Raw genomic sequence first — 25,768 nt, 5'->3', positions numbered from 1 at the left:
TTACATCTCAGAGGCTGATATTGTACTTTTACTCCACCACAGTTATTTAAAAATGTAGTTACAATGTAGATTTTGATTATTATTACAAAACACACTAATACCACTTCAGCCCTGTATATACAGTAGATTGGTAGATCTGAAGGGCTGACGTGGTTAATGTATGTTTTATAATAATAATCAAAATCAACAAGTAACTAGTAAGTTTTCAAATAATTGTAGTGGAGTAAAAAGTACTTGAGTACATGTACTTAGTTATTTTCCACCACTGCTGTAGACCCACTGGTGTCATGGTATTTCTTTTCTTTCAAATCTTTCAAATCTTTTCATTGTGATACAGGTAAATAGGAGGTACTGTACTAAACATGATCTCTAAATGCATGCGGCCCAGTGGGCCCAATCGAACTTTCAAGTGGGCCTCCATCCAGAGAAGGTTGGGAACCACTGCTCTACACCAAATAGCTTTGCTGAAAATAGCTGATCTAAACAAGCTCATAACGCATCACATAACGCATCACAACACTTACAGATCTGCTATATTCACAGAATGTTTGCCTATAGTATGATGTTGTGCCCAGAAAAGGAAACATTGGAGATTAAGCGATTAATGTCAATCCCTTTGCAGTCAGTGAGTCGTGACCTGAGGAGCCACTTTGAATGTTTTGTATGAAAGGTGGGGAATCAAACAGATAGGCGGGAACATGGACACTCCAATGGTCTGAATTCAGCTATTAAAGCTTAACGTTAAGCCCTGTCTACAGTCACATGAAGAGAGGAGGCGGCAGAGAGGAGAATGAAGACACAGGCTCTGTTGTGTGTTGTGACCATAACAGGTAAGTGCTGCTATAGCTATAGTCTCCTATATGACTGTTCTGTTAACCAGTGGTGGAAAGTAACCAAGTACATGTACTCAAGTACTGAACTCAAGTACAATTTTGAGGTATTTGTACTTTACTGGAGTATTCCCAATTTTCTGTACTTTTACTTCTACTCCATTACATCTCAGGGGCAAATATTATACCTTTACTCCACTGCAATTATTTGAAAACTTTAGTTACTTTTGTAGATTTTGATTGTTATTACAAAATATTATCCACTTCAGCCCTATACACATTTCGGGATTTTGAAAATAGATTTATATATTTGTGTACATTTAAAAACTTGAAATGGGGCATTCTGCATAATGAGTACTACTTTAGGTATTTTAAGTACATTTTGATGCCAATACTTTTGAACTTTTACTCAAGTAAAATATTGATACTTTTACTTAAGTAAAACATTTGAGTTCCTTTTCCACCACTGCCTTAACCACTTAAACCCTATATATGGTTGACCGGAGTCCCACAGGGCTCTATAATAGTGTATTTCCTGCAAATGTTATATGAATTAAAAAAGTAATCGATAAAATAATCGCTAAGAAAACAATGGATAGCAGTGTTGATTTTGACGTGAATTTTGATTTAGTTTTAGTCATAGTCTTTAAGAAAATTCCATTTAGTTTTAGTCATATTTTAGTTTTAGTCATAGCCTTTAAGAAAATTCCATTTAGTTTTAGTCATATTTTAGTTTTATAGTCATAGTCTTTTGAATACAATTCCATTTAGTTTGTCATTTTTTAGTCATCTGAAAAGTTTTAGTTTTTGTCTAGTTTTAGTCTACTAAATATCATAAGATTTTAGTCAACTAAATCTACAGTTGATTTAGTCGACTAAAATGTATTTTGGCGGTGCGTTGATGGAGTCGTAATGGCTGATTTTACACTTTGTTGTATGCTGAAAATAGCCGATCTACAAGCTCACAACGCATCGCAGCTTGTAGATCTGATATTTTCAGAGAGCAACACCCGAGTGCAACCAAACATAAAATGACTTGTCTTTTAGTTCTACTGGATCTCTTCTCCACCCGTCCCTCATTAACATTTTTGTCTAGTTTTTATTTGTTGACAAAATTGTCACTATATTTAGTCTTAGTTTTAGTCATCATAGCTTAGTTTTTATTTTGTTTTCGTCAGTGTAAAAAGGTAGTCGACGAACATTTTTCGTCATAGGTTTAGTCGACGAAATCGACACTGATGGATAGTTGCGGTGGTATAACAGACAATAACATGTATATTGTATTGTTTTGTGTTCTATCCTACAGGGCTGTGGACCCTGTCCTTATGTGTCACTCATCAGTACCATTTTGTATATGACAAAATGACCTGGACAGATGCTCAGCAGTACTGCAGGGACAAGTTCACAGACCTGGCTACTGTACACAACCTGGAGGACGTCAACACACTGACCCGGATGGTGGACTCCCTTTATAGAGTAAGTATCTCTACTCATCTACACATTCCTTAGGGCAAGGCCCCACCGCACTTTTATTTTACCTCTGGGGCAGAATCTGCCAATGCTTTGTCAATGCAAATGCGTGGATTCTTGGAAAAAATCCGCAAGACCATGAATCCACGCATTTGCATTGACAAAGCATTGGCAGATTCTGCCCCAGAGGTAAAATAAAAGTGCGGTGGGAGCGCGCCCTTACACCTGGTTTTGAATCATGCAGAGGTGGAAAAAGTACTCTTTTCTTTTTCTGAAAGACACTGAACCGTGGACTTTTTTTTACTTAAGTAAAATAATCAATAATTTAATGTAGAAATGTTTTAAGTAAATGTCCGGAATTCAAGTATGTACTTAACAAAATGTACTTAAAGTACCAAAAGTAGAAATTACACACTATGCAGAATTTCCCATTTCACTAGTTTTCAAATGTATAAAAATCTTTTGAAAATAGCAGATCTACAAGCTCACAATGTGTCGCGTCGCATTGTGAGTAGATCTGCTATTTTCAAATGGAGGACATGTAGGGCTGAAGTGGTTAATGTGTGTTTTCTAATAATAATTAAACATGGACATTTGATTTGTTTCTTTATGCTTTCCTCTTCATGTACTTGTTTTTATATTATTTTTAAATACATTTGTGCTTTGCCTGAGAATCAGTGGTGGAAAGTAACTAAGTAGCCTACATTTACTAAAGTACTGTACTTAAGTACAATTTTGCGGTATTTTTAGTTTACTTAACTAGAGTGTTTCCAATTGTCAAAACTTTTACTTCTACTCCACTACATCTCTGATCCAAATATTGTACTTTTACTTGAAAACATTAGTTACTACTTTGTAGATTTTGATTATCATTACAAAACATACAGTAACCACAGCCCTATATACAATTCTGCCTTTTGAAAATAGCAGATCTACAAGCTCACCATGCGACGCATGGTGAGCTTGTAGATCTGCTATTTTCAGTAAGTAAAGATTTGTATTAATTTTAAAACTTGTGAAATGGGACATTCTGCATAATGAGTACTTTCCACTTTTGGTACTTAAATTACATTTTGATACCAATACTTTTGTACTTTTACTCAAGTACACTCAAATACAGAATTCCAGACTTTTACTTGTAACAGAGTATTTTTACATTGCAGTATTGATACTTTGACTTAAGTAAAAAATGTGAATACTTGTTCCACCACTGCTGAGAATAGGGACACAGCAGGGTTAATGATCCTTGGTGTCATTTGTTTTAAGGCGTGGATAGGCCTGTACAACGATGTCAACAGCTGGAGATGGTCTCTGGAAGATGAACGCTTCTACCAAGATGCAGAGGAACACACGTTCAGGAACTGGGCTCCTGGTGAACCAAACGGTGGTGGAGCTTGTGTCAAAATGCGTCAGAGTGATGGACGGTTTTTCGATCGCAGTTGTGCAAAGAAACAGCATGTCATCTGCTTCGACAACACAGGTGAGATACAGTGGTGGAAAGTAACTAATTACATTTACTCAAGTACTTTACTTAAGTAAAAAAGATTGACTTTACTTGAGTATTTCCAATTGTCAGTACTTTTACTTCTACTCCACTACACCTCAGAGGCAAATATTGTACTTTTTACTCCACTAACATTATTTGAAAACTTTACTAGTTACTTTGTAGATTTGTATTATTATTACAAAACATATATTAACCACTTCAGGCCTATTTATTTTCAGATCCAATAAGGAAATACATCAAAGTTCCAAAGAAACTGACATGGTCCGAGGCTCAGAGGGAGTGCAGGGAGAAACACACAGACCTGGCCAGTGTGAGGAACCAGGCTGACATCCAGGAGATCCAGAAGATCATGGACTCTGGAGTGGAATACTGGATCGGTCTGTACCGAGACTCCTGGAAGTGGTCCGATGGCAGCAACTCCTCATTCAGGTACATCGGTGTAAAGTAACTAAGTACATTTACTCAAGTACTGTACTTAAGTAAAATGTTGAGGTATTTTTTACTTTACTGGAGTATTTCCATTTTTCTGTACTTTTACGTCTACTCCACTACATCTCAGAGGCAAATATTGTACTTTTCCTCCACTACAATTATTTGAAAACTTTAGTTACTAGTTACTTTGTTGTGATTATTAATACAAAACATACATTTACCACTTCAGCTCGATATACATTTCAGCCATTTGAAAATCTACAAGCGCACAGTCGCACACTGAGTACTTTTACTTTTGGTAGGCCTACTTTAAGTACAATTTGATGGTAATACTTTATACTTTTGCTCAAGTACATTTAGATTTCCAGACTTTTACTTTTAACAGAGTATTTCTACATCGCAGTATTGATGCTTTTACTTTGGTAAAAAAAATAGTACTTTTTCCACCACTGCTCAGGTACTGGATGACGGGGGAACCAGATGGTGATCTGAGGGAGACATGTGCTGCCATGGTGTTTGCCAGAGGGTCCAAATGGGGCGATAAGAATTGTGGCCTAAAAGCTTCCTTCATCTGCTACAGCGGTAAGTGATAACTGATAGTGATGGGAAAAGTTCTACATTTTTTTACTTGAGTAAAAAGTACGGAATTAAAAATTTACTTGAGTAAAAGTACAAAAGTATCACTTTAAACGTAATACTTAGTGCCAAAAGTAAAAGTACTCATTGTGCAGAATGTTTTCAAAAGTATGAAAATCTTTTGAAAATAGCAGTCCTACAAGCTCACAATGCGTCACATTGCAATGCATTGTGAGCTTGTAGATCTGCTATTTTCAAATGGCCAAAATGCATATAGGGCTGAGGTGGTTAATGTATGTTTTGTAATAATAATCAAAATCTACAAAGTAACTAAAGTTAATATTTGTAGTGGAGTAAAAGCACAATATTTGCCTCTGAGATGTAGTGGAGTAGAAGTAAAAGTACTGAAAATTGGAAATACTCCAGTAAAGTAAAATTACCTCAAAATTGTACTTAAGTGAGGGCAAAGGTCAAGATATGAATGTTACTTTGGATTTGATTTGTTTTAATCATTCCGTTTTGACGAAGAGAAATAAGGAAGAACATTATTAAAAAAATATTTTAAATTCATTTCACTTCATTATACTGTGAAGAATATTGATTAGCATCTGAATTCCATCAATGAAACGAACAGTGGTGGAAAAAGTACTCAAATTATTTACTTAAGTAAAAGTATCAATACTGCAATATAGAAATACTCTGTTACAAGTAAAAGTAAAACAAATAAATAAAAATTACTTGAGTAAAAGTACAAAAGTATTGACATCAAAATATACTTAAACTACCAAAAGTAAAACTACTAAAATATTTGAAAATATAGGGCTAAAGTGGTTAATGTATGTTTTATAATATAATCATTTATATCTGAAAAGTAACTAGTCACTAAAGTTTTCAAATCATTGTAGTCGAGTAAAAGTACAATATTTGTCTCCGAGATGTAGTGGAGTAGAAGTAAAAGTATTGGAAATTGGAAATACTCAAGTAAAGTTCAAATACCTCCACATTTTGCCCAAGTAAAGTACTTAAGTAAATGTACTCAGCTTCCACCACTGGAAACGGACATCTGATGTTTCTTTCTAAAGTTCCAGTGAAGAAACAAGTGTTGAGAGTGAAGCTGAACGTAAACTCCGCCCTGGATATGAACAACCCTGCAGTACAAGAGGCCATTTTGGAGCAGGTATGATCAAACTGTATTATTAAATAAAAGAGCATTTCACCCATTTTCAGCCTTATGTTCATATAATTGGTCCTTTGGCTAATGCAGTGGTTCTCAACCTGTTGGACCCCCCAAAATAATCATATTTGAACCGGAGACCTCCCACCCTGTCAAGCACTTGGAATTGTAGGAGTTGAAGGCATTATATTTAGTTTGACTCGGTTCCACAGATACAATATTGTGAAAATAGCTGATCTACAAGCTCACAATGCCATTGTGATCTTGTAGATCAACTATTGTCATTCATATTGTTTTGCCTCTTTCTTATATTATTTGACAATTTGGCCAATGTTTGACCAGTTTTTATTGTATAGTTTGTTACTTTTGATGCAGTAATGTTTTTTTTCCCACTTCATTTCATTAGCTAAGCACTTATTTGACAATAAATACAAAGTTTACCAGTGACAATTCATGCAAAGTCTCTGGGCTAAGGGCCTCCTGAGCTCTTGGGCCCCTGGGCCTGTGTGGTAATCCACCCCTGACCATGTATAACTCACCAAGAGATGATGATGATGACGATGAATCATTCTGCTCTGTGTGTCTCAGTTGAAGCAGAACATGATGGACCACCAGGGGGCGCCAGCAGACATCAAAGTGAAGTGGGTGCAGCAGGCTGATGGAAGGATCTTCCACAAGGAAGACAAGAAGAAGAAATGGGAGAGGAAGAGTGAGCTTTAAACCACAACAAAGAGTGAGCTTTAAACCACTTAGAATGATCCCTGGCTAATCAGTCTTATATGCTTTAATACACTATAATTGCCCTCTATAACAAAAAATAAAACTGATAAATATTTTATTTATTTTAGAATGTGTGTTCCAGCCCTGTGGAATGTATGGAATGCATGTGCTAATATTTTAAATATTGTTTTGATGCTTATATTAACTTAGTAAAGTATTAAGTTGGTTTTAAGTCAGCACATGAATTCCATAGGCCTACCATAGGTCTGGACCACACATGGACAGATGACATCATCAACTTGTGACGGGTGTTTTCCCCGTTGAGTAAAAGTGAACTATTTCTACAATAAATACAATATTTAAGGTGTTTTTTTTGTCTCCGCCAGGCCGAAGGCATGGTGGAGAGTATGTTTTCACTTTATCCGTCCGTGTGTCCGTCCGTCTGTGAACACCTAACATTGGTCAAGCTTCACGTGACATCACAATATGTAATATAAATAGGTAAGACAGAATTCATCAGGAACAGTTTTACCACCTCGCCTGGCGGAGACCTGTGCTCCGAGGAGCACATTTTCTAATTTTTTATTATTTTAGTTATAGAGGGCAATTATAATGTATATTAAGGCATATAAGGCTTATTAGCCAGGGATCCTTTTAAAGGATCACTTCACCCTTTTTCAAATTTCACTTAAACATTTCGAAAGCGTTTGCAGCCCACCCATCTGGTTTTCTTTTTACACCTTTTTCTCCCCAATGTAATCGTTTCACCAATTAATTCTTCACCTCACACATTTCTGTGTTGTCACTGCTGTTGTGTCCTACTGACTCACCTGCCAGTGAGGAGCCCCCACCGGGAGGACATAGAGCCTTCGTACTTACTCCTCCTGCCCAACACTCCCTGCTGTAGGAGTACGTACAGTGACAAATATCACCCCCCGCCCGGCTTCCCTCCCCACCAACACGGACCAATCGTGTTCAATGCCGGATGCACCAAGGTGGATTCGAACCCACAACCTCCGCTGTGGTGGTCAGTTACTTTACTACTGAGTCACTTGAGCGCCCGGCCCACCCACCTGACCACTTAACACAAGTGGTCCTATGGGTGGGCCACATGCATGTTCAGAGCATGTTTGTTTTAATGATCAATCAGTGGATTGTGTTCCAGCTTGGATCAATGGAACCGACACAACCAACCAATACATATAGAACCACAATGGAAACAAGTCCCCACAACTTTTTTGTGTTATCCTTTTAGCATTAAAGAGGTAGTTCACCCCCAAAATGATTTTTTTTCCTATCTATTACTCACCTTGAAGCCTTGAATTCATGGAGATTTTTTTTTGTCATATTCCTAAGCCAATCATTTCCATTTCCATTAAGTCTCCTACCAGAGACTCCACTGGTCATCAAATTTTAGTTTTGTAATACATTTTTGACTAATAAAGTAATCAATCAAATTATTTTTTAAATAATGTTACATTATCAATATAATCCTATTGTTTTGCCAATTACTTGGGGTATACTTGCAATATCCCACAGGTTGTGAGTCGCTGGTCTAAATAGCTCATCTACACGCTCACAATGCATGAGCATGTGTTAATAACGTGTTCCTCTGCACGCGTAACGTCCTCCCCATCGAACTCCTGGCTGTCAGGTACAAAGAACCAGCTGATCACTCCATGTGTATCAGAGGCCTCTAGAACTAGCTGATCACTACATGTGTATCAGAGACCTTCAGAACCAGCTGATCACTCCATGTGTATCAGAGGCCTTCAGAACCAGCTGATCACTCCATGTGTATCAGAGGCCTTCAGAACCAGCTGATCACTCCATGTGTATCAGAGGCCTTCAGAACCAGCTGGTCACTCCCTTCATACAATTCCTTAGGACTTGTTTTCCTCATTCAGAATATTGAGGACACAAAATCCATTGAGTTTTTTCACTACATAGGCCTATGCATACAGATATTCCCCACATATCTGGAACAAACTCAAAGAAAACTGTTAGCAATTTTAAACTAAAAAGACCTTTCTGTTTGCCATTGCCATAATGACTATATGAGAGCGTCCTTTTAACCCAGACAGAGTTATGTCTCTATATTGTGTGGTTTTGCTGTCATTTATGACTTTTCACATTCACTATTTTGTGTTTTATCCTTTTCTTCTGTTTTACACTTTGTGTTGTTTTACTCTGTTTTTAGTCTAAAGGTCCTTACACACCGGGGCGATTTTTTTGTGCGAATAATGCGGTTTTAAAAAAAACAACCTTATAAAGTCAATGGCTCCGTACATGGAGCGAAAAAGCGAAAAAGCGAAGCGAAAAAGCGTCTTTTAATTATTCGGAACGAGTCCGAATTTTGCGTATATTCGCTATATTCGCCGGTATGTAAGGACCTTTATTCAGGTGGTGGAAAAAGTACTCAAATGGTTTACTTAAGTAAATGTACTTGAGTAAAAGTATGAAAGTATTGGTATAAAAATATACTTAAAGTACAAAAGTAAAAGTACTCATTATGCAGAACGTCCTATTTCAAAAGTTTTTAAATATATAAAATGTATACAAATCTTTTGAAAATAGCAGATCTACAAGCTCACAATGCGTCGCATCGCGACACATTGTGTAGGGTTGAAGTGGTTAATGTATGTTTTGTGATAATAATCTAAATCTGCAAAGTAACTAGTAACTAAAGTTTAGGTAAATGTACTTGGTTACTTTACACCACTGGTTAGTTATAATCACTATTAGTGTCATTTTAACCCAGACTGAGAGTTATGTCTCTATATTGTGTGGTTTTGCTGTGATTTATCACTTTTCACATTCACTATTTTGTGTTTTATCCTTTTCTACTGTTTTTACACTTTGTGTTGTTTTAGGGCGCGCTCCCACCGCACTTTTATTTTACCTCTGGGGCAGAATCTGCCAATGCTTTGTCAATGCAAATGCGTGGATTCTTGGGAAAAATCCGCAAGCCCAGGAATCCACGCATTTGTATTGACAAAGCATTGGCAGATTCTGCCCCAGAGGTAAAATAAAAGTGCGGTGGGAGCGCGCCCTTACTCTGTTTTTAGTCTTATTCAGTGGTGGAAAAAGTACTCAAATGTTTTACTTAAGTAAATGTACTTGAGTAAAAGTAAGAAAGTATTGGTATAAAAATATACTTAAAGTACAAAAGTAAAAGTACTCATTATGCAGAACGTCCTATTTCAAAAGTTTTTAAATATACAAAATGTACAGTATACAAATCTTTTGAAAATAGCAGATCTACAAGCTCACAATGTGTCTTATCGCGACACATTGTGTAGGGTTGAAGTGGTTAATGTATGTTTTGTGATAATAATCTAAATCTGCAAAGTAACTAGTAACTAAAGTTTAGGTAAATGTACTTGGTTACTTTACACCACTGGTTAGTTATAATCACTATAGGAGTGTCATTTTAACCCAGACAGAGTTATGTCTTTATATTGTGTGGTTTTGCTGTCATTTAGGACCTTTTACATTTTTTGTTTTATCCTTTTCTTATGTTTTTACACTTTTTATTGTTTTACTCTGTTTTTAGTCTTATTTTAGTATTTAGGTTCAACCCTGTTGTTTTAAATGAGCTCTATGAATAAGTGGATATGATTGGAGAGACTCATTCTATAATACTGCAGAGTTTGAATAGAGAACATTCTGAAAATGTATTTGAACGAACATTTATTCAGATCTTTGTTTGACTGTGATAATGTATGAACTTTACACACTTATTACAAACATGAATGAAGAGAGACGTTTTAAAACTGTGTTTCTCAACAGTTCTATTTGTATTCGAAGACAGTGTTTCATATATTACCATGTATGGGAATGAAGGTCTTGATCAGTGTAATGACTTCATTAAACATTGGTTTGAAATGGGCAAAAGATGCATATTTTTTATATTATTTACATTCACTGTGACATAAATTATATACAGCGTGTGTATATAAATTGTGTGTGTGTGAGTGTGTGTGTGTGTGTGTGTGTGTGTGTGTGTGTGTGTGTGTGTGTGTGTGTGTGTGTGTGTGTGTGTGTGTGTGTGTGTGTGTGTGCGCGCGCAGTGGTGGAAAAAGTACTAAAATGTTTTACTTAAGTAAAAGTATCAATACTGCAATATAGAAATACTCCGTTACAAGTAAAAGTCCGGAATTCAAAATGTAGGCTACTTGAGTAAAAGTACAAAAGTATTGGCATCAAAATATACTTAAAGTACCAAAAGTAAAAAGTACTCATTATGCAGAATGTCCCATTTCAAGTTTTCAAGTGTATAAAAATCTTTTGAAAATAGCCGATTTACAAGCTCACAACGCGTTGCATCATGGCCGAAATGTATATACAGTAGGGTACGTGTGTATATATATATATATATATATATATATATATATATATATATATATATAACCATTGAGTGGTTAATGTATGTTTTGTAATAATAATCAAAATCTACAAAGTAACTAGTAACTATAAGTGTTCAAATAATTATGGAGTAAAAGTACAATATTTGCCTGATGTAGTGGAGTAGAAGTAAAAGTACTGAAAATTGGAAATACTCCAGGTAAGTAAAAATACCTCAAAATTGTACTTAAGTACAGTACTTGAGTAAATCTACTAGTACTTTCCACGTGGGTGTGTGTGTGTGTGTGTGTGTGTGTGTGTGTGTGTGTTGATTTCGTCGACTAAAACTATGTTTGTCGACTACCTTTTTTCACTGACGAAAACAAAATAAAAACTGAATAAAAACTAAGCTACGATGACTAAAACTAAGACTAAATATATTGACAATTTTGTCAACAAATAAAAACTAGACTAAATGGGGACTAGCGGAGAAGAGATCCAGTAGAACTAAAAGACAAGTCATTTTATGTTTGGTTGCGCTCGGCTGTTGCGCTCTGAAAATAGCAGATCTACAAGCTCACAACGCGTCGCAGCTCAACGCGTTGTGAGCTTGTAGATCGGCTATTTTCAGCATGCAACCAAGTGTAAAATCAGGCATTACGACGCCATCAAGGCACCGCCAACATATATTTTTGTTGACTAAAACAACTGTAAATTTAGTCGACTATAATCTTATGATATTTAGTCGAATAAAACTAGACAAAAACTAAAATATGATTAAAAATAAATAGAATTTTATTCAAAAGACTATGACTAAAACTGAATCAAAATTTGCTGTCAAAATCAACACTGGTGCGTGTGTGTGTGTGTGTGTGTGTGTGTGTGTGTGTGTGTGTGTGTGTGTGTGTGTGTGTGTGTGTGTGTGTGGACGTAATTGAATTTGTATTTATGATCTGTTTATGATTGCACATCTCTCGTTGCTCAAGTAGAATATTGGCTGTATGTTAATTCTAACTCTGTGTCCATCATTACATTGCATGTTTTTAGAGACACACGTCTGTCATTATTACCCGTCAAATCCCTTCTTACCACCCAGCACCCTGTTTGTAGCCCTCAGGGACGGGGGGCACCCAGGTGAGGTCGGGCCACCCTAAGGTTTCATTCACGTTCTGCTGTTGGAGCCATTCGATCATGGGATCAAAGTATCTCATCAGAGCCCCGGCGTCCATCTTGTTGGAACCCAGAGCGCTCTGGAGAACCTCAGTCCAGGGTTTGGAGGAGCCAGACTTCAGCACCGTCCTGGAATTATTGAAATGATCTCACTTCTTTGTAGGGCTGCAACAATAATCGATTAACAATCGAGCCCTATTTTGGTCATGTCATTATAGGCGAAACGGTTAAATCAAATTGTGACAATAGCAGATATGAGCTTGTAGATCTGCTATTTTCACTATGTTTGCACGACACCATTGTGCGACAAAGTATAAAATAGGGCTTAAAGGACCAACATATCTTCATATAAATGGTCCTCACTAATGCTCATTATAATATGGTATCAGCTCAGAAACCTGCCTACTAGTGACATCATCAATGGGGAATTGAAGCTAATAGAAACTGCAAGCTTTCTTTTCCTGGAAAGTTAGCATGCTGAAATAGAAGCCATCGTTCTCGCATTAATACAAATAAATACAAAAAATGTAAATGACCAAACCTGCCTACCGATGATGTCACTGGTAGGCGGGTTTCAGAATACATATGTGTGTATAGTATATATAAGGTTCATGGCCCCCTCCTGTTTGCGCTCTACACTAAATATCTTCACCTAAAGAGCTTGTAGATCTGCTATTTTGCCGAAAGTTAGCCCCAGCATAAGGATGCTAGCGTTCACGTGGTTAAGAGTTATTACAGTAAGTCACCCATGTTCTGGTTTTGATATCCCTGACCAACAGGTTGGGAATGGCTGTTCCATGATGTTTGTGAAATGAATTAACTCTATATAAGATAAACTATACATCATGGCTGTCGGGCTGCCTCCATAATTTAACTATTTTAATTGTAAATCAACGCCCTACTTGATCATAGCCTGGCATGGCCAGACTAATATCAGTATATCACTGTGTAGATATTAGTCTGGAATCTCTGCATTGAAGGTGCATTTCCAAGGGCCGGATAAAACAAATGCCTCTGGTGATAAACCGACCCATATTTGCATACTGGGCCCTGATTGGCCCCTCTCAACTGAGAGGGGCCAGATCTAATCTGCCGAGGGGCAATTCTTTTTTTCAATGGCAGATTCGCCTGGAACCAGGCTAATTTGATCATACTACAGCGTCACACATACTGTAAGTATCAAAAGTAACAGATCTACAAGCTTGAGCTTGCAGATCTGCTACTTTTGCTATTTTTTAAATTTGAATCCTGAAAAGCAACAGTTTTGGACAGGTTTCCACAGACAGAGAGACGATATATATATAACTCTATATAATAATCTCTAAGATAAACTCTATATAAAATAAACTCTATATATAAAACTTTATATAATAAACTCTATATAAGATACATAACTCTATAGAGACAGACGGGAACTACAAATTTCATGCCCACTTTTGAGACAGCACCGCTACTCGAAGTCCGTGAGAACTATGAACTGCAGCTGACAATGCATTCCCTATGAGAGGATATGAGAGTTAGCCTACTTTTAAAATATTCCTACATTAACTGGAGACGATATTGATTTAAATAAAAATATGTTTCCAAATGTATGGAGTGTCTTTGTCAACATATCTTCTTGTTTTCTTAATAGTTGATGTGTTTCACATTTAATTTGTCACTTTAATGGATTACCCATAATATTAACACAGCAGAGGGTAGACGGCAGACAGACAAGTTGTCGCATTTCAGTGACATCACTGTCTTTACGAGCACCGAGCGCCGACTATGAATGCTCATCCAAATCCCAACTGACTTTGTTCATGTCTATATTTTGAACATCTCATAGGTTTATATTTATTTTCTGAGTGACATATCCCGATATTTTCAACTACTTAGTGAATTCTCCAGGATAGTATTAATATACAAATAGTATTGCAAGATGCTGTTTGGATAATTGTCCAAAATAAATAGCCTATAAAAATGATCCATGAGAGACACAAACGTACTGTATCTCGGTATTGAAAACCTCAAGGGATGCGTCCGTGACATATATACCATGCGACCACTTAAACTTTAGATTTCAGATGCTAGTACTTTTGGCACACTGATGGAGTATATTATAGTATATTGTGGGCAGTATATCGAGATGACAGATATGGGACATTAAAAAGGATAAATTAAACAAATGGGACAGTTTATTAGAACACAAAAAAAATCACTACAGCCTCAGTAGTTAACCAGTGAAATTACGGTATTTTACAATGCCTCTCAGAGAGATTGCATTGAGAGCTGCAGTTCATCGTTCTAACGGAGGATTTGTAGGCGCCCGTGCCAGCCCGTGTGTGTCTATATAATAAACACTATATAGGAGGACTTACTCTAAGATGGCTCCTGCCTCCCGGGAACGGTAGATGTCACATGTGTGCAGGGGGCCCACGTGATTGGCTGCCTGGCACAGTTTCTCATGGAACTGGAACTGCAGGATGTGGCTGACAAAATACCTGCAGGGGAGATGTTTCATCGCCTTTATATTTACTTCAGTTTAGTTGTATTTACACAACATTCAATACAAAAGAGACAAAAAAAATTACTGCCGTCGGTTATTGAGAATCCGTTCCTTGTATATTCTGATATTAATCATTGCTGTGTATAGTGTTTGTGCAGGGATCTTCCTGTCTTTTTTAGCTCTTCAGTAAACACAGAATATATTTTCAGGTGGGTCAACAATTCCATCCATTCAGGAGAGAGAAACTATTTATCAATTTCAGTTTTATAGTTTGACAATTCCAACTCTCTCTTGACAGGACGAAATTGGCATCCTGACCTGAAAATGTATTTTCTGTTTACTTAAGAGCTGGATAGACATGGAGAACCCCTGTTACTGAACAAACATTCTATAGCAATGATTAGCATCAGAACAAAGAGCTATTTGCTTTTGAGTACATTTTGCACTTCACTGACAATTGAATTGCTGTAGTATCTTCAAATAGTCTTAAGATGTTGATAAACATTCACAGCCCAAGATTGAACACAAGGAACTGTTACAATAGTTTGACTTCAAGGCGACCAGATGAATATTTATTAGGTATTTTCATATCTGCTTGTACAAAAGGTGTTGCTTGCTAACCCGCTGATGTATACCTGATGTATGGCGTGTTTGAAGCAATGTGGAATTTGGCTCCAGGATCAAAGTGCTCCTCTGTACGCTTGATGGGTGTGCAGATTCCTTGGTACTTTGTCCTTTAAAAAGGAACAAGAGAATGACATCGGTGTGGCTTATTTGAGTCAAAGCGATTCTTTCTGTCCATGTGATACAGTGTATGTGGTGGTTTGTTTTGAAGTAAACCATATTTATCCATTCATCATTCATCCATCCATCCTCAACAGCATTTCTGGAGTTGGTCCCCCTTAGCTGGCTCCTTTCCAACCATATTTATATAACCATATACATGTATATTCTACTACATCCTAGATTCAGGAACACCTTTATTGACAAGCCTGCTTTGCACAAAGTGGACTTGGTGGATTTTTGACAAATATATCTACTTATATAATCGAGGAGTGACTTCCGCCCCGCCACTGACGCTATACCCACAGCTCTGCTGTCGAGTAAACACAACACCGACACACCACATCTCGCCACCACAGTAGCCACGGCGGGCGCGCTCAATTTACGGGTGGCGTAGGTGATAGATTGCTATATCATTTTACAAACACCTTAGGCTCAGATTACACATTTGAATAAACACACGCGGACACTTTGAGATCTCAGTTTGACTTGCCCGGGACAAGGAGGTGTGCTGACCGAAGTCTAATCACAACTGGCCTGCCCACCGACTCACACAAGCTTTATTACAACACAAGACATTAGGGTCGGCCCACAAAGTACTCAAAGTATCACATAGACAGGGCGGTACTTAGAAAGTACCCAAAGTAATAAGTACAAAAAGTAATCCATATCAGAGTATGCTCTCCCTGTCAGGTTAAGTACCAACAGGGGACTTGGAGAGTGGAGAACAGAGAGGAGATAGCAGACCCGCGGAATGAAAACACCGTAACTCACAGAGCCCATGTAGCCATAACAAACCACACAGTATTGCAAGTTTACCACCTCGCTATTCCTCACTCCAAGTCCTACAGTACCTACACACACATTAACAAAATTAATACACATTAACCCAATTACTTTATGTCAGCATACTAAACTTAAAAATCGGTTCCTACATTCCCTCCTTTTATTCATTTTTAATCTTCACATTCTTCTTGCTTTCACCTTTTCAGGATCTTTATTAATCAAATCAACAAAAAACTTCTTGCCTCCTCGCACAGTGGCCTTGGCTCTAAATCATTTATTCTGCGTCATCTTTGTCATGCAGGGCTCGAAGTGATATTATATCGTCATCCTTGAAATCCCTATCACTCAAAGCAACCGCAGCATATGTTTGAATAAACGCACCAGCAACCATACGTTGCACTACGGTTTTGAGGCAGGGAACAGCACAGACACATAGAACGCAGAACAGCAGCATAGCACAAAGAAGCATAGTAGCCTACCGAGTTCACACAGAGCTTGAATCCACCCTCCCATTAGCGGTCAACGAGGGTCCATCTATTTTGAAGGGTCATTAAACGTAGCTGGCTTATCTCACGGTTCTGGGCAGCATTAGGATATGGCTTCGCAGAGATAATGTACGTGGGGTCTAAGATTCAAACTAACGAGCACACCCCTGCCCAATCTGCAGGTAGCTTTAAGTGTGCCTTCATTCCGCACAGCCAGAATACATTATCTAACGGGTATGTTCCATTCTTAGCGATCATAGACGCATCACTCACACATTCACATCGGTTAGCTGTAATATTGCCTTTCTTGTCCATTTCTACCCATGGGAACGTTTTACCATTGAGATTGTATTCTTCACAGCCAGCATACTTTACAGTGGTGTTCATTGATCTGACCCATATAGACAGAACTGGAGCATAACATGTGGGAAACACCACATTTGGATTCAGATGGACATACGGACGTATAAGTGTACTTGTCATTTGTATTCGAACTCACTGTAGGTTTCACACGGCAGATAGCTTCTATCACGCATATTGATTACAGTATCATTTAGCCAAGGCACACTGGTGAGAAGCAACTCGAGACATTGATATTCACGAACAGTCAGTGGAACAGCATGGAAAGTAGGGTGTGTAGCAGACGGGGGCATGTGTGTACAGACATAACAATCATCATTATCATTAGCTTTGGCGATTCCGTGAGCATGGTGTACCAGGCATTAAGGTGTAGTCGATGAGAAACCTTTTTGTCAGCATTCCTCCTTGTCCTGCGAGTCAATTTAATAATAGAAATACATGATACAGTCATAGAAAAAATATACATGGAAAATATAAAAATAAAAACCACAACCGAAGTCCACTGGTGCTTCAATGTTCTTTCTAAGTGCAACAAGGATTTGTGAGTGGGGGTAAGAAATCTTCTTCCAACCTTAGATCTGACCCAGCTCTAAATGCTAGGCCCCATCTTTCCGCTGGTGCTACCTCATCGCTTAATGTTCGACAGTGTCCGCACCAGGTTGTGTGACGTTTGTGGATTCACGTAGCACGTTCCTTGATCTTTATGGCAGTTGGCGTGGCAACCAGGACCTTGTAGGGACCATCGCACCTCGGATTATTCCTTGATGGCTTTTAGCAGGACGAGGTCACCAGGCTCCAATCCTGATTGTACCTGCGGAGAGAGAGGAATTCTGACAGATTATTGGCACTTTGACAAGAGACCAATCAGCCAGCTTTTCCCTCCATCTACATCTTGTACTTCCTGAATTACGTTCTCTTCCTTGATTGGGAGTCTAAACTCTTTACCATTAACAATTTCAAAAGGATTTGGGCCCTGTAATTTCTTCAACCTCAATTTTACAGTGTCATTCAACTTCTCACTAAACAACAATTGTCATGCAAAACTCAACAATTGTCATGCAAAACTGTTTAGTATAATTTTTATTTTTGAAAATTGTAAGTGTTAATTTGTTGGTGTGGAAATGCTGCTTAATAGGTGTACCTTGGTGTACCTTCCCTCCTGTTTAGCCATGACCATACATGGTCATGTCTAATTATACTTCAATTAATTAAGAACAGCGCCATCACGGAGCCACTATAATGATTAACAAATTATCTTACTTCAAATATAAGGCTTAAACCTACTTCAAACACTTTCAATTCAATAATAACTATTCACTTATACAATGCTTGCACGCTTAAGATTTAGGGGATAAGACAAGGTTTTTCATTAATGATCACATAATGAGAAATAATAGAATGTCAATTGATTATGGTCTATAATGATAGATACGATTGCGGATAATGTCAAAAACCTATGTATAGGACAAAAGATCACTCGCTTGAGTCCTTCGGACCTCCCCACTCCTGTGCCTCCTGCACCGGGACGCAATCCTAGGCTAGACCCCTTTCCACTTGAGGTCTACACCCAGGTCACCCTGGATAGAGAATTCAAGTCTCCTGCTTCCCGGCGTCTTCTTTTCAAAGCCCACCGATCACAGGAGCATCACTCGCTTAGTAACTGTTGCACAAGCGGCGGTCGCTTTGAGCTTGTGATGGCCTGACTGTACATTGAGCCGAGCACGACGGCCAAGCATACCTTCCAAAGGCATCGCATGGTCTTAATGTCACCTGTGACCCGACCGGCCGGTGACCCAGTCGATAGCGACCCCTTACCCGTTGGCGTGGTTGCCGCCCCAGGCAGGAAACCGACGGTCTTGTCCTGGCCCCGCTTGGCTACGGGAACCAGAATATTAACCGTTTTCACCAGCCTTGCCTTTTCACAGAGGTTGTCCCGCAAGACTGCACCCTCTGCTAGGTGTGGACTGTCGTCCACGTACCACGCAGTGCCTGACACATCACAACATTTACAAAACCCACAGGTGACACTTCAACGCTGTGACTTTCAAAATGTTGCCATGTGCGACACCCCCGCAGACTAGACGGTTGTTTACACAGCTAGGATGTTAATTCATCCTTGACAGAACACGGGGGCCTTTCAGTCACTCCCCAGCACTATATATGGTCTTTAACGTGCTCTGGGAGCCTTGCGACCCCGCTGCCGCCTGTTGGTGACAAGGATTGGGGAGCCTAACCCCCTAACCTCATCACCCTCATATCAATTATTTTCAACTTGCGAGTGGCGGCCGTAGCCCTCAACCGGGTATATCATTAATATGGTCAGTATCAATTGACTATTCATCTACAAAAACCTCAGGTCTTCTGTTCTATGGAACTGGTGTGGTGCTTATCACGTAAAAACTAAGTGAGAAATGGGGCCTGAGACACTGGAGGCAGTCATAACAACAAAGATAAGTCTCATGGGAACAAATGTTTCGCTTCCTTGATAGTTAACACTTGCATAGGGGCATTGTTTCCCTTTCCTTCTCATGCTTTCACTTGTCCCAGTTACTTAGTTACTTAAGTAAATATACCAGCCACAACTTGAGTAGAAATACTCTCCAGGCAAAGTGACGGGCCCATGTGCACCGTATCTATATGGAATGCACTACTTAGCCAGTGGGGCTCGTAAATTTAGGTACCCCCACTCTAAGTGCTTTAACACATTCCTCACGTGTAGAGGATGCAGCATAAGTGATGACCTGAGACGAAACTAGGGGAGTGATTATTATTTACTTCAAATAATACTTAAGGTTACATCTTTATCAGACAATTACTATAATGATAACATCACACTTGTGCAATTTTTAACTTCTTCATCATTAAGTATTTCTGAAAATCAACAACTGATCTGCGGCTTGTAGATCTGCCATTTTTGGAAAAATTGCCATTGCTTCTTTTAGATACTATTATGGTGGTGTAAATCAACACTACAAACGTCATGGCTTTATTATATTCACTTATTTAGCAGCTAGTTAAGACACACATGTCACTTACAAAAATAGAACTATCTTGGCCTGTCATTTACTCTATTTTAGACCTATGATAATCAAAAACAAAAATTGATTGAATATAGTTTTAACACATTGACTGCCAAGGGGTTTTCTAGAATGGCTCTCCCACTGCCAAGGTTTTTGACCATTCTGACTCATTTTTGAGGGCCCACAGAACATTTTGTACTAGGACTATGAAAACATAGAATATCTCAAAAAAAAGCTTAGAATCTCTTCTTTCATCTGGAAAAGAAAGTGAGTTGATACCATGCTCTGTTCTTTAGCTAGAGGAGTTTGAATACAGCTTGGTATTCACCAAAAAGAGGCCTTTTTCTTCAGAAGCTGAGATATGAGCGTTTTAGTAAATGACACACATTTAGAGGCATAACTTGATTTCAAAAGTGTTTCAAATTTATTTAGGGCCTTCATTGACATCAGTCATGTAAAGAATACTTGTTTATAAAAAAAAAAAAAAAAAAATGCTTTTGATTGTACATCTATTGCTCTGTTTCGCTCCAAAGTGCTCAATTCAAACAACATTTTTCACAATATTTTTTTTTTTTTCATTTTTTTTTTCAAATAATAAATAATAACAATTCAAAGGTGATGTGCAACATCAATATATTCATCGAGAGCGTCATTTTCCAAACTTTTTGCCCACACAATTCAAAATGTCAATACTACATTCATTGCAGATCTACAAGCTTGCCTTTTTTTTTTCTCTAGGGAGTACAACAACAAATTGGTGCTATTAGAGCAAAATAAATAAATAAAAGTAAAATATCTGCCTGGCATGAAGCAGTATGAATAGGCAGGTTGAGGTTGGTAGGTTGAACAACATAGTAGCAGCTGCTTCACAAAGTGCTTTCAAAGTAAATGTAACTACATCAAATAATAATAAATACTAATCATTCAAATCAATAAATTGAGTGCAATCAGCGCAAATAAATAAACAAAAATAAAGTTCTTTTTTTGGCAGCACCCTGAGCGGATCAACGTGCGTCTACCCTTCACCCGGCTCTCGAGGCCACTCTAGTAGTCTTTTACAGTGTGGTACCGATGTGTACATTGGTGGTGCAAGGGCACACGACAGGACTTGCACTCAAAGCTTGTCTCACTCCGGATGTTTTTCCCGTCCTTCTTCTTTGACGGTAGCTTCGATCGGGAACAAACCCTACAACACCTTTGTGGGTACTTCTTAGCAGAACTTGCTTTGGGGAAATTGATCAGTTCGTGATCTAGTCTGTCATTCAGCCTGGACTCGGGGTCAACGTTTGGTGGCAATGGGTGTCTAACACGTGGGGCATCCCCAGGAGGCGGGGCCTCACTCCTACCCTCCTGACGACGGGCAGCTCTGGGGCGATCCCCAGGAGGCGGGGCCTCACTCCTACCCTCCTGACGACGGGCAGCTCTGGGGCGATCCCCAGGAGGCGGGGCCTCACTCCTACCCTCCTGACGACGGGCAGCTCTGGGGCGATCCCCAGGAGGCGGGGCCTCACTCCTACCCTCCTGACGACGGGCAGCTCCGGGGCGATCCCCAGGAGGCGGGGCCTCACTCCTACCCTCCTGAGGACGGGCGGCGCCGTCTTCCTGCTCTTCCTCGGACCCCTCCTCTCCGTCTTCATCCTCTTCCTCGGACCCCTCCTCAGCAGGCGGGGCCTCATTCCTACCCTGCTGAGGACGGGCGGCGCCGTCTTCCTGCTCTTCCTCGGACCCCTCCTCTCCGTCTTCATCCTCTTCCTCGGACCCCTCCTCAGCAGGCGGGGCCTCATTCCTACCCTGCTGAGGACGGGCCACTCCCCCAATGTTCCCGCGGGTGGTCCAGGACTTCACTACTGCCAAGATGAACGAGTAGAAGTTCTGAATTTTGGGTTGGGCTGGGTGCCTGGCCTTGTAGATCACATAGGCGTTGAACTGGGTAATCTGGAGCATATAAAAGAAGAACTTTTTTGTCCACTTCCTCGTTTTCCTGGTACACATGTAATAGCTGAGGTTCTGGTCTAGCTTGTCGACCCCGTTCATGTGTTTGTTATACTCAATAACACACACAGGCTTCTCTTCGACCACCTTCTTGCTGTGTTTTTTCTCCTTCCTGGACACGGGCAGCATGTCATGAGGGTGCAAGGTGGAGATCATCGTGACGATTTTTGTTTTCTTGGCTCGCCATGCCAGTACCATCACGTCCCTGGAGTGGCGAGAGATGGTGGACCCCAGTGGCAGCTTTGAAGGGGTAACATCTGCGATGGCTGGTGGCTGTCCTCGCTTCTTACGCAGGGTCCCGCAGACGTATGTCTTCTTGTTCAGGAGCATAATGGCCGTATCCACTGAATTGTACAGGTTGTCCATATAGAGCCTATATCCACATCCAGCTAAACTGCCTAAGAGTGTTGTTATGATGACAGGTAGTGTCTGCTTCTTTTTACAGTATGGCAGCATGTTGTGGAGGTAGCCTGTTGCTGAATCACACAAAATGTACGACCTGATGCCGTACTTGACCGGCTTCTGTGGGGCATAGACCTTGAACTCCAGGCGTCCCCGCCACAACAGCATTCCCTCATCAAGACTGATGTCCACGCTCGGCAGGTACATCTCCTGGAAATTGGCCAGCAAGGACTGCAGTATTGGGCGGACTCTCCAGAGTTTGTCTACGTCTTCGGGCTTTTCTGGTACAGGGCGGGGGATGCTGTTGTCCACGAAGTGGAGGTTGCTCAAAATGGCCTGGAACCTGTTCCTCGGCATCACTTTCCGGAAGACGGCGGCCTCGACGTACTCATCAGTGGACCAGTACATGGCGATCTCAGGCTTTTGGCTGATTCCTGTCAGAAGAAAGAGCCCCAGGAAGCGCTTGAGCTCGTCTAGATCCACCGCTTTCCACTTCTTTGCTCTGCCATACTTCTTGTCACTGTCCGGCTTCTGTTCGGCATAGAGGTTGGTTTGAGTGCGGATTTCCTCCAACAACTCATCCGACAGCAGCAGCTCAAAGAAGTCCACGGGCTCATCAGACTGCAGAGCAGCAGCGGCGTTTTGAGGACCCGGAGTCCCAGCTGTGAAGGGGATGTCCCGAGGACACCATCCTGTGGAATGCCACACAGGAGGAGGACCCTTGTCCTTCTTGCCCTTGGCACCACCTGTGAATTATAGAAATAGATCATTACCATAAAATACTTTTTTCTTTGACACACACACACACACACACACACACACACACACACACACACACACACACACACACACACACACACACGATAATAATTCTTACCTCCACGACCAGCTCCACCAACCGCTCCACCAACTGCTCCCTCCTCCACCTCCTCCTCACCACTAGCATGCGACCCTGTGTAACATAACATATACTTTTTTTTAGATATTATGTCCATCTTTAGCAAAGCATTTATCATCCACAGACCACATGCATATATACACTGAATAAATAAATATGAGAGAATACATTTACCATTACCCTGGTTTTAGCATTTTTTCATTCATGTGCTATAATTGACAATTCACTCACCCCTACTACCGTCATCATCATCATCATCATCTGCATCCATGGCAGACACCAGTTCCAGAGCACCCACCAGTACCTCCTCCTCAGCATCTACAATACAATTTCAAATACTTTGGTGAATATTATGCATTTAGCAAACATTATCCAGACAGAGCGACTGACAAAAGGCACATATGAGATCAAATAGACATGCCTGATCGACATCAAAGGCTTCAGTTCAGGTCAGAAAAACAACATAACAAAAACAAAACCCCTTTGACCTACAGGATTTTTGTTGTTGTTATTATGTGGCCTGACCTGAACGGATGCTTTGATGTCTTTTATATTATGACAGCCATAATGTGCAGACAGAGGGAGGGGGCATGCAGCTGGCATTTTCCCCCTACAAGAAAACTGAATAAAATGAACAGATCTACAAGCTCAAAAAGCGTGTAGATCTGTTAATTTTATTCAGTTGGCGTTGTGCGAGGCTCGCTCCGTTGTGGCCAACGAACCACAGGTTGAGAACCGCAGCCACATACAGTAACGAAAATCGGGCCACAGCCTGTCGTCTATGTTGCCAGATCGTGGGAAAGTAATAAGCAACCAGGTCTATGAAAACGAGCCCACAAGAAGCGAATAGCCGAGTATAGGCCACATGGGCACTTCAAACATATCTAAAACAAGGTGAAAATAGTCCATCTACAAAATCACAACCACAATTACCATCATTTCCAAGCAGATTTACAGAAAAACAAGTCCAGTGTGGCTTAGCAGACCTAGCCCTGAAACAGATACTAGCGTCATGTGAACCATGGTATAGCAAACCTGGCAACGACGATAGTTTACTTTTCTGCATTGAATCAGCTAAACGCACGGTCAGATGAACTAGTAACGAATACAACTCGATCAAATCAACTTGTAACACATAAAACGATATAAAAAAAGTATGCTTACCACTGGAAAAAGGACTGTTGCCCCGACTGAGAGCCGCCGGTTCCCAAGCCGAGCCCTCAGAGGCACCACTACTGTCACTGTCGGCGTCGGTGTTGGATCCCTCCACCCCTGACCCCAACTCGCTCCCCGTAACACTGCCACCGGCCCCGGCCCGGTCAGGGCTCGCAGGAGGACGGGGACGAAGGACCATGCTGCTCGGATCGCTCCTACGGCCGGGGGGCAGGTCCTCGCGGTCCTGGGTGCCGACACTCGGCCCTGGTTGGAGGTCCACAGGAGGAGGATAAACCACCGGAGCTTGGGAGGCTGCTGCACCAGCCCCAACCAAGAACCTCTCCATGGACTGCTGACCAGGTCCGGGGGTGTTCTTGCGCTTTTTCCCTACCATAGCTACTCTCTCACAGTACACTATATCTAATATAAACTTTATCTCCTCTCTATTACCACCTATTTTCTCCTATTCTCTCCCTATAACGCCGATCACCTCTCCTATAAATACTCCTATTACTGCACTCTATATCTTACCTCCACGCCCTCTCTATCTATAATATATATATATATATATATATAAAACTCAGTAGGATTTATATATATATCACTCACACTTACTACACTCAAAATATCAACTCACACACACAAACTCACGTACAAACAATTCACTCTTTCACTCAATATAACTCTCCCACACAAACTCACGTACAATTCACTCGTTCACTCACCGTATCTCACACTCGTATCTCTCGTTCAATCTAACTTACGTATCTCACACTCGTATCTCTCGTTCACTCGATCACAACTCTCAACTACTGCTACTAATACTACTACTATACTGCTACTGATACTGCTACTACTAATACTACTACTATACTGCTATGCTACTACTACTGCTACTGCTACTACTACTACTACTGCTACTGCTACTACTACTACTACTGCTACTGCTACTGCTACTGCTACTACTACTACTACTACTACTACTATCAAACTATCAATCTATCTATCTATATCTCTCTCTCTCTCTCTCAATGACGATCGGCTCTTACTAAACTTTTTGAAAATGCACAGAAAGAGGGCTCCGCGCGTGCCCTTTTTGTAGGTTTCCGATCTCAGGACACCTGTTATTTTTCCACAGTGGCTTTGATCTGAGGTCACAATGACCTGGATCCA

General features: G+C 40.1%; 2 protein-coding genes across 2 annotated transcripts; one reads left to right on the top strand and one right to left on the bottom strand.

Moving 5' to 3' along the window:
• Nucleotides 1–782: 782 nt before the first annotated feature.
• On the top strand, nt 783–6,786 carry LOC311054062 (lymphocyte antigen 75-like). The gene is made up of 7 exons (XM_084069942.1): nt 783–830; nt 2,137–2,306; nt 3,567–3,780; nt 4,026–4,236; nt 4,697–4,821; nt 5,898–5,992; nt 6,578–6,786. Exons 1-7 carry the CDS (start codon nt 791–793, stop codon nt 6,707–6,709), a joined length of 987 nt encoding a protein of 328 aa, XP_083926068.1. The 5' UTR covers nt 783–790; the 3' UTR covers nt 6,710–6,786.
• Nucleotides 6,787–12,141: 5,355 nt separating this feature from the next.
• LOC311054060 (uncharacterized protein) lies at nt 12,142–24,989 on the bottom strand (the record flags this gene model as incomplete). The annotated part of the gene is made up of 8 exons (XM_084069940.1): nt 12,142–12,355; nt 14,587–14,709; nt 15,350–15,448; nt 18,838–19,117; nt 21,228–23,288; nt 23,420–23,494; nt 23,672–23,758; nt 24,605–24,989. 8 exons carry the CDS (start codon nt 24,987–24,989, stop codon nt 12,142–12,144), a joined length of 3,324 nt encoding a protein of 1,107 aa, XP_083926066.1.
• Nucleotides 24,990–25,768: the final 779 nt, after the last annotated feature.

Source organism: Gymnoscopelus microlampas, assembly GCF_963454915.1.
Source record: "Gymnoscopelus microlampas genome assembly, chromosome: 10".
In the NCBI taxonomy this organism is placed as follows: domain Eukaryota; kingdom Metazoa; phylum Chordata; class Actinopteri; order Myctophiformes; family Myctophidae; genus Gymnoscopelus; species Gymnoscopelus microlampas.
Note: the sequence above shows the minus strand (reverse complement) of the source record. Positions and strands in the feature narration are given on the sequence as shown.